The sequence below is a fragment of the Sinocyclocheilus grahami genome, unplaced genomic scaffold (assembly GCF_001515645.1).
Source record: "Sinocyclocheilus grahami isolate Dianchi unplaced genomic scaffold, SAMN03320097.WGS_v1.1 scaffold42.1, whole genome shotgun sequence".
Taxonomy (NCBI): domain Eukaryota; kingdom Metazoa; phylum Chordata; class Actinopteri; order Cypriniformes; family Cyprinidae; genus Sinocyclocheilus; species Sinocyclocheilus grahami.
The window spans coordinates 625,912-635,969 of NW_015505221.1; the positions used below are offsets into that span (position 1 = coordinate 625,912).

Sequence of the window (10,058 nt, forward strand, 5' to 3'; positions counted from 1 at the left end):
GAGAGAGAGAGAGAGAGAGAGAGAGAGGGAGAGAGAGAGAGAATAAGGTTGTATTATTTGTTTTGTGAGGGAAATTCACTCTGCCTGTCTTCAGAAACACAAAAACAGAGACATGTAGGTGATGAGACTAACTGGCACAAGTGAGAGATGATAAACTGTCATCAGTCTGACTGCTCAGTAAATACAGTGGGGATTCTCCTAGAGAGCCTCCACAGGAGGATGCAAACATCACCCTCTCCTTATGAACATGAGCTACCTGTCTGAGAACTGACCCACTGGGTCACCCAGTCTTCCTGTTTCTCCATGTGAAATAAAACTTTATTATTGTGTCTTAAATGGTCTTGAGTTGGTCTCTCAAAGGTGCTCAAGCTGCTGTTTTTTGCTATTCCAAGGTGGTCGACCAGTTATAACTTGCTTGACAAAGGTTGAAACCATATCCACCAGCTGGATCCAGTGAACTTGGACCAGCTAGAACCCATGTAAAACCAGCCTAACACCTTAAAATGGTGTTAGATGAATTGTCCATCAGAGAGATATGGGAATATTTAGGAAGACTGTGATTTTTCTGACAAAATTTGTGATTAAGACATAATTTGCATTACACCATGCATTTCCATTTCTAATCTAGTATGTGGAACCATCTGTTGTGGAGAGCCGTAGTGTCCAGCGAGGCCAAACCGAGCAGAAGAACGCTAAACTCCTCCTGCACGACCAGCTGGTCCGACTGGAGAACGATGTCATTGAGACCAAGAGGAAACGGAGCTTCCCCGGATCCAACACGCCTCTTGATCGCCTGTCAATCAGCACCATGGATCCCAAAAGCAACAAGCAGAGGTGAGAAACAAGAGTAAAAGAAAACACTCTTCTTTTTGTTTGGAAACAGACAAAAAAATTATTCCCTCCTCTGCCTACAAAATAATGTAAATAACTAATAAAATATTATTTTTATCATTAAAATATTTCATTAATAATAATTAAATAATATTTTACCATTTGTAATACATTTTTAAATTGATACCTTGGATACCTTATTGGTGTTCTTTAACAATAATTGTTCATACATGTCATTCATATTGTCTCAATTGCTATGATCCCGAACAGATTATGAACCATAGGTAGATTTGACTGGCTGTGGCTCGAACATGTACAGTTTTTATTGGCTGAAGTCTGTCGTGCACAGCTTGATAGCTTTGCATGAGCCTGTTTGTGCTTTTACAGTTCACTAAGTGCAATTACTGTTTTGTCTGTAGCCCACAGTTAAAGTTACTTATATTTCTTGGGTGGAGTCGCTGTGGTGTGGATTGAGGTTTTGTATGACATAATAAGTGTCTGATGCTGATTTATGGGAACGGAGAGTCCAACTGTGCTGATGACTGTAGCATCGGACTTCCAGTCAATGATCAAAACTGTTTTATCTCTTTGAATGATTTGATCTCCCTGCTGGACAGAACATGCAGTGTAACTCAGCATGGCCTGAGGCTCTGACAAGGCTCGATCTAAATGATCCTCAACACTTGATAAGATCAGGACAGAAGCCAAGAACAGCAGCGAAAGCACCACGCCATGCATTATCAAATCGCAACACCCCAATCCATCCGTCATGAGCCTGATAAACACATGAAAGCTCACGAAAACCACTTCGTAGCTATTTGACTGTTCCATGGATCCTCAGCAAAGATATTCAACTTGAAAGTCAATGTTGGATTTTGTTACTACTTCTACATTTTCTCAAGAAATCTTCCAGATCTTTTTTTCCAAATCTTCCAGGTTTTCCAGACAAAAATCGAGGTATGACCATAGAACACATGTGGGTTTAAGAAAAACCTTTGACCCTAGGTAGCAATACTAATAGACTATTACTAGTAGTACTGGAAAACCAGCATAATACTTAAAAATACTTCAGTATACCCTCACCTTATCAAAAAAAACTGTAGGATAAGGAGGGGAAAATGTATAGTAGAAATTACCAGTACATTTTTCGTTAAATTTATGGACATTTCCTTCAACCCTAAACAATACACAATGCAATGTGTAATTCAAAATACAGGTAAACCACCTGTAACAAATCAGTATAGAAAATTCACATAAACTGTAGATTGGGACAAATTTTTATGAAGTTTTCTTAGAGTGCCTTTTTTTCTTTTTTTTTCTTTTATACTAAGTGTAACAATATGTTACAGTGATTAAGACATAATTACCAGTAGATCCAGTGAACTTGGACCAGCTAAACCCCATGTAAAACCAGGCTACCACCTTAAAATGGTGTTAGATGAATTGTCCATCAGAGAGATGGAAGAATATTTAGGAAGACTGTGATTTACACCATGCATTGCATCATGGACCTTATCATGTATGTGACTGATCAAGTCATCTGTTCAATACTGTTGTGTAAAAAAAAAAAAATTACTTTTTATTTTATTTATTTTCACTATGATGAAATGATGAAAAAAGATGTTAAAGATCATGCCAAGAATTCCGGTTGATTCATCACTTTGGAAATGAAAGGTCAAGTTGAGTGCATTGCAAGTTGTCCATGCTTTGTATATAGTAGGCATATTCGATTACACTTAATTAGCTGCTATTGAAAGTGACAAAGTGACATGACATGTGGCCAAGTATGGTTTCCCATACTAGGATTTAGTGCTCTGCAGTTAACCCATCCAAAGTGCGCACACACACACACCGTGAACACACACCCGGAGCAGTGGGCAGCCATTTATGCTGCGGCACCCGGGGAGCAGTTGGGGGTTCGGTGCCTTGCTCAAGGGCACCTCAGTCATGGTATTGAAGGTGGAAGAGAGCACTGTACATTCACTCCCCCCACCTACAATCTCTGCCAGTACGAGACTTGAACCCGCAACCTTTGAGTTATGAGTCCGACTCTCTAACCATTAGGCCACGACTTGCCCCGTTTGATAAACAACTAGAAGATTAAGGAAGTGCTGTAAACGGTAAAAATAGTTGGGCTACAAACCAGTGTGTTTATAATTATGACAATACATTAATATAATGTGAGAAATACCAGTTTCTCAGAAATATCAAGTAGCATAACCAAGTGAATTGTACAGATAAAAATAACTGGAAGCGATGATACCGGAAGCCTCGCACATTCAAGTTAGAAAAATGGCCGTGCCCGCTCTTAAAAAGTAAGGTGGATACCACAGAGTCGTATGTTAGTATGCTATTTTTTGAAAACATCTATTCATGATACTTCTTCTTTTTTGACGTTTTATGGCGGTTGGCAAATCAGCTTTAGGTGCATATACCGCCGCCACCTGCTGGGATGGAGTGTGGAGCATCGACGTTAAGGGAAGACTAAAAAAAACAAAAAGGGTCTCCAATTTAAATCTTTGAGATATTTCAACAGTATATTATACACTTTTACAGTTGCATTTTTGTTTAACAACTTCTGAAGTGAAAACTGATTAATCCCTATATCTCTAAGGCCTTCTGTAAATTGTAATCTTTCATTATCATATCCTCTGCACTTTATTGAAACATGTTCAACTGTTTCAGGAAAATCACATCTATCACAAAGTACAGATTCATGTTTTCCAATCATGTATTCGTGATACTCGCCTTAAAGGGGTCATATGATGCTGCTAAAAAGAACATTATTTGGTGTATTTGGTGTAATGAAATGTGTTTATGCGGTTTAAGGTTAAAAAAACACATTATTTTCCACATACTGTACATTATTGTTTCTCCCCATTTATGCCCCGCCTTTATGAAACGCGTTGATTTTTACAAAGCTCATCGGTCTGAAAAGCGAAGTGTGCTCTGATTGGCCAGCTATCCAGTGCGTTGTGATTGGCCGAATTCCTCAAGCATGTGACGGAAATGTTACGCCCCTTACCATATTTTTATTTTTTTTAATTAAGAACATTATATAGACAAAGATAAAAGCAGTCACAATGTATAACAAAATAAATAATAATAAATAAAAAAACTACAGGGTACAAAACTACTACCCTGTATATAACTAATCACAAAAGATCACATCAAAGGAAAAGATTAAAAGACTTACAAATGTCAATTGTTTTTAAAGCCTTCTTGTTACACGAGTTAAAGATTGTCCCAAAGTAATGCTGCAATTCAGCAAGCAAAACATAAAACAGTGGTTTTTGACCTGAAAATTTACATTTATGTATATAAAATTTGGTTAATAAAATAAGAAGATTAAGTAAGTATATTTTGTTTTTCAGGAAATTTTCTTTTTTCCAATTAACAATTCCAAACAAAACATTTTCCCACGAGTTAAAGATAGTCCCAAAGTAATGCTGCAATTCAGCAAGCAAAACATAAAACAGTGGTTTTTGACCTGAAAATTTACATTTATGTATATAAAATTTGGTTAATAAAATAAGAAGATTAAGTAAGTATATTTTGTTTTTCAGGAAATTTTCTTTTTTCCAATTAACAATTCCAAACAAAACATTTTCCCAAAGTAAAGAAAAATCCTTATCAATGTTCTCACTAACAAATAGGGAAAAGTCTTTCCACAATATTTTAGAGTAATGGCAAAGCCAAAATAAATGCACAATAGTCTCTCAGTGCTGTTTGCAAAAAGAACAATTTGTATCAATATCTTTTTTTTTTATTTCTTTAAGAAGGTATTAACAGGATATACACGATGGACAATACGTAAGGAAACTTCTCTTATCTTTTTATTAATTAAGTAACTATTTGGAATCAGCCAAATTTTCCTCCAGGCAATATCAAAAACAAATCATTCCAATAAACTGTCACATTTGGAATTGAAAGATTTTCCTTGAGAAATAATAAACGTATTGATCTATTAGAAGAAGTGGATGAAAACAATATTTCCCCACCATTGTAACAGTAGGGTCTAAAGAAGGTAAAATAGAAGGGTAGGGGATACGTTGAAATAGTCTAATAACTCCAGATGGTATGGCATCGAACACAATAGCAAATTCTTTAGGGGTAATAGGAATGTTGAAACGATTAAGAAATTCCTCATAGCTTAATAAAAGGTCATTTGCATTAAATAATTGACTTACAAGCAAAATATCTGCCTCAAACCAGCGCTGGAAGAAAAGAGATCTGTTTTTATATAGAATATCTCTGTTATTCCATATAAAATATTTATGAGGAGAAAAGTTGTGCTTGTATAGAAGAGACCAGGCGAGAAGGACCTGCTTGTGGAATTTAGATAATTTAGTATATGCATTATAATTACAAAGCAATAGAAAATTAAATCCACCAAATATGGAGAAAATATATTGTGGAATAAAGTTCCAGACTGAGGTTGGATTTTTGAGAAAGTGTTTGGCCCAATTAATTTTAAGAGTATTATTAAATGTGCAAAAATCAAACATATTGAGACCACCATTTTCATAAGTATTCAAACCAACAGATTTCTTGATATAATGTATGCCATTTTTCCATATGAAATTAAATAACATTTTGTCAATACTTTTAAGAATGTTGTTATCAACATGGAGAGACTGTACCATATTGTGATGCCTGCGGCAACCACATGTGACGACCGAGCAGCAACCTCCCGCTCTCTCTCGTGAAGCCAACAAGGAAGTGACTTAAACTGTAATTCATCAACTGGCCGCTAGAGTCTGGCTGCAAAAGTCAATCCCATAGACTCCCCATGTTAACATGCCCAAATTTACAGCAGAAAAAAACATGTTTACAGCCTGGTTCAAAAAATTATTTTGATCTATATAGCTAATTTTGCCCTTCATGACAACTGTGAGGGGGGTGAATTTTTTTATAACTCATACGTTTAAATTATATTAAGCCTTAAAGTTCTGCATAATTAAGGGCGTGGCCACTTGAGTGACAGGTGGATTGCCGCTGCTGTAACCACATTAGGTGGGAGTGGTTTCAGCAGCCAGCTCCCGCCTCTTTGCCCATTTTCGATTATCCGGGAGTGACGCGCTGCCAAGATGGCGACAGCTGGCTAGGCCTACTTTAGGCTTCAAAACGCTCGTCGGAAGTCTACGGGTTACGTCACGGACACTACGTCCATGTTTTTATACAGTCTATGGCGACGACTCCGGGCTGGACTCCGCTTCATCGACGGTGAAAGCCGATCCGGCGATCCAAAGCGCGAAGTTGTAGTATTTCCTCAGCGACCAACACAGATCAGCTCCAGGCATGACGAAGCAGATATCGTCCTCTTTTGGAAGGCCAAACAAAGTAGTTTCGCTTTCACAACGAAGCACACAGCGCCTTCACAACATGGCGGCGGCAACAACAATACTACAGTGAGAATAAAAGTTATGCCTTCTTTCTTTGAGTGAACATTTGGGCGGTGTTATGCAAATCTTCCCACATAGTGAGGTAGACATGTGGGGGCGTGTTAGAACAAGCCTTTTTAGGTAGGTGTGGCTGACTCTTAACTTTTATAAAGAATATCTCTTTGGATTTGAGACTTTAGTCTTTGCAACTTTACAGATCTTCTTTATGCACCAAGAGCTTGTAACACTCCAAAGAGAAAGGAAAAATTGAAATCGCATCATATGACCCCTTTAACTTTGCAATAATACCGAGTTGAAAGACAGGTCAATCAAACAAAGGAAAAGGGAAAAACCGTAATCCACAATTGTGAGTGATTGACTAAGCAGTGATCTAAATTAAATGGCTGATTTCTTTGTGTTATGTCCGCAGGAAGGCCGTTGAGTTGCCAAGGCGACGAGTCAGCGTTCCGATTGACCGGATTGGTGTAGGCCGTCTTCCCAGCAGCCGAGGATAGACTCCGCCTCTAACCATGCCCTGATACACAGGTGCGTAAGATCAACGGTAGTCACATGTTTATTCTCATCTGTTACATACAATGTATTTTAAGATGAAAATATCATGAATATACTGCAAATTGTAATCAAAAGCACACATATGTTGTTTGTTCTTTGTTCCACAGAGGGTAATATCGCAGGTAGATGATATGCATAAGCTAACACACAGCATTAGATAAATACATCAAACACCAGGTTTCTTAAAACATTTATTTCATTCAAATTACATCAATGCGTGCAAATATAACAAAATGTGTGCATTTCTTATATAAATGTCTAGTGGCTTTTAATAGGAGTGTATATATTTTAAAATGTAATTTATTCCAGTGATGGAGAAGATGAATTTACAGCTCCAGATCCAATCTTCAGTATCACATGATCCTCCAAAAATCATTCTAATATTTTGATGCTCAAGAAACATTTATCAGTCTTGAAAATGGCAGTGCTGCTTATTATTAATATTTTGTAATATTATAAATGTCTTTACTGTCTCTTTCCGAATAAAAGTATTAATTCGTTAAAAAAATCTTAAAACTCTTACGGACCCCAAACTTTTTAAAGTGAGCGACGTGACATGTGGCAATTAGTGCTCTGCATTTTAACCCATCCAAAGTGCACACACACAGCAGTGAACACACACACCCGGAGCAGTGGGCAGCCATTTTTGCTGCGGCTGCCCGGGGAGCAGTCGGGGGTTCAGTGCCTTGCTCAAGGGCACCTCAGTCATGGTATTGAAGGTGGGAGAGAGCGCTCCCCCCACCTACAATCCCTGCTGGTACGAGACTCAAACCTGCAACCTTTGGGTTACGAGTTCGACTCTCTGACCATTAGGCCATGACTTCCCCCGTGGGAACAGTAGTGTAATATACATGCTGTCTTGATAGGCCAAAGTCCCTAACCAGTACTGAAGGTTAATTCAATTTTAGGACAGTATAATAACGAAAATGTATGAAGGATCCAAGCACAGGGCCAAATATGAGGTGAGTACAATGCTATTTTCTGGATGAGTATGGTTCCTTAAAGTTGACTTCATCAGTCGGTGCAAGTTCTGTACTACCAATAAATTCAAAGTGCTGGCATAAGATTTTGAATTTTAAAAAACAGCCAAATTAATTTTAAAAAGTCCATAATAAAGGAATTAATCTGACCAAATAATAGAATTAACACTTCTGGGTGTAACTCTTGCCTCACATTAAGTTAGTTTGAGGAAAATTATAAGAATTACAAAAAAAAATAAAAAATAAGGATAGACTTCCAGCTCCACTGCACTTTTCCGACTTCCTCACTACCAGCGGTCCACATCCATGTGCCTGTGTAGCCAGTGGACGTAGTTTGTCACCCGAGTGTACACCCCATACACCCTCTGACTGCCACACTCCTCTGGCCCGCCCCAGGACACCAGTCCTTGTGCAACCCATCTGCGACTGCGGGCGTCCTGGGTGACAAACGCTCCCCCACTGTCCCCCAAACAGGTGTCCTGACCGCCTTCGTAGAAGCCAGCGCAAAACATATTGCTGGTGATGTTGTAGTTGACGGAGCGTGATGCATAACTGGCTTCACATTCGTCCTGCGGCACAACCGGGAGCTTCACATACTGGAGCAGCTCGGAAATGGTGCTGGAATCGGAGGTCAAGCCACTGGAGGAGGCAGAAGCATTGGCCGTGTTAATGCCCCAACCGGCCACTATACCCAATGTGTTGGGCAGAGGCATCAGGGCATGCCCTTCTACACCAGGCCTTGGTAGACAGACGGGCCGTATTAACGCAGACAGCACCACCTCCTGGCTGAGTTTAACCAGAGCAATGTCGTTGTTGTAGTTTTGAGGATCAAAATGAGGATGGAGGATGACTTTTGCTACGGACCGGTTGGTGGCCAAGTGCTTATCCCGTACATCCGTGAGGCCTAAGTGCACACGGATGTGTTCAGAAGCAACAGGTACAACGGAAAGATCACGGCGGTGAGATCTGAGCACATGAGCAGCTGTGAGAACCCAGGTTGAGGAGAGGAGAGCGCCGCTGCCAAACCAGCGGTCCTCAGGGACACGGGACACATCCTCTACCGAGAGCAGAACCTGCCAGGGGAACAGACCTGGAGATGCTGTTCTCCCACCAACGATTCGCTTCTGCTGGGCTGGAAAGAACTGTGACTGCTCACCACATGCTGAAACAAAAACATGTGCAAGTTAAAATAGATATAGTAGGAATCTTAGAAACAAATACAAGTACCTTAACACAAACAGAGACACCCAGGGTCCCAGACCAAAAAAAAAAAGAAAAAAGATAAGGCTGCTAAAATTAAACATTTTATTAGACATATTACTTTTTTTAGTTGACAGATTATGGAATCACTGGATAAAAATAGTTGTTTTGTACTTTGATGAAGGGAAAGTTTAATATATAGATATATAAACCATATACTAAATAATACACTTATATATATAACACAATATATATCCCTGTAACAGTTCGGCCAGTCTCCACCACCACCCAATCACAACGATCCCTCTCACCTGAGTACTGAGCACCTGCACCTGTCACTAATCAAGCACCTCATTAACCAGCCTGCATAAAAGCACACACCTCAGACACCCTCACTGTCTGGTCTCGTATAAATGTAGAGGACTCAATGACTTTGCTACTACTTCCATTTGAATACTTCCTGCATTACTTACCTCCTGTGTTCCTCCTCCTGTCTCCAAGTGTCTCCTGTTCCTCCTAGTTCCCGGATCGCTGAGGTGTGTGCCATAGATATGAGTAGGAATCTTAGAAACAAATACAAGTACCTTAACACAAACAGAGACACCCAGGGTCCCAGACCAAAAAAAAAAAAGAAAAAAGATAAGGCTGCTAAAATTAAACATTTTATTAGACATATTACTTTTTTTAGTTGACAGATTATGGAATCACTGGATAAAAATAGTTGTTTTGTACTTTGATGAAGGGAAAGTTTAATATATAGATATATAAACCATATACTAAATAATACACTTATATATATAACACAATATATATACCTGTAACATATCGGCCAGGCTCCACCACCACCCAATCACAACGATCCCTCTCACCTGAGTACTGAGCACCTGCACCTGTCACTAATCAAGCACCTCATTAACCAGCCCACACTTATATATATAACACAATATATATACCTGTAACAGATCGGCCAGACTCCACCACCACCCAATCACAACGATCCCTCTCACCTGAGTACTGAGCACCTGCACCTGTCACTAATCAAGCACCTCATTAACCAGCCTGCATAAAAGCACACACCTCAGACACCCTC

The 10,058-nt window shown here is 39.2% G+C and overlaps 2 protein-coding genes across 6 annotated transcripts in view; one reads left to right on the forward strand and one right to left on the reverse strand.

The window, feature by feature from the left end:
* Positions 1–10,058, forward strand: part of LOC107582223 (osteocrin-like) — a 31,426-nt gene that overhangs the window by 2,934 nt on the left and 18,434 nt on the right. For 2 of the 3 annotated variants that reach the window (XM_016267972.1, XM_016267973.1), the window contains exons 3-5: positions 629–834; positions 6,646–6,761; positions 6,896–6,943. In XM_016267972.1, the coding sequence (XP_016123458.1) occupies positions 629–834; positions 6,646–6,730 (291 nt within the window). In that variant the 3' untranslated portion in view covers positions 6,731–6,761; positions 6,896–6,943. Of the gene's footprint in view, positions 1–628; positions 835–6,645; positions 6,762–6,895; positions 6,944–10,058 lie in introns of those variants that run through there. The other variant, XM_016267974.1, reaches the window with a different exon arrangement.
* Positions 7,578–10,058, reverse strand: part of LOC107582221 (mannan-binding lectin serine protease 1-like) — a 16,114-nt gene continuing 13,633 nt past the window's right edge. For all 3 annotated transcript variants that reach the window (XM_016267969.1, XM_016267968.1, XM_016267970.1), the window contains one exon: positions 7,578–8,930. In XM_016267969.1, the coding sequence (XP_016123455.1) occupies positions 8,056–8,930 (875 nt within the window). In that variant the 3' untranslated portion in view covers positions 7,578–8,055. The remainder of the gene's footprint in view (positions 8,931–10,058) is intronic.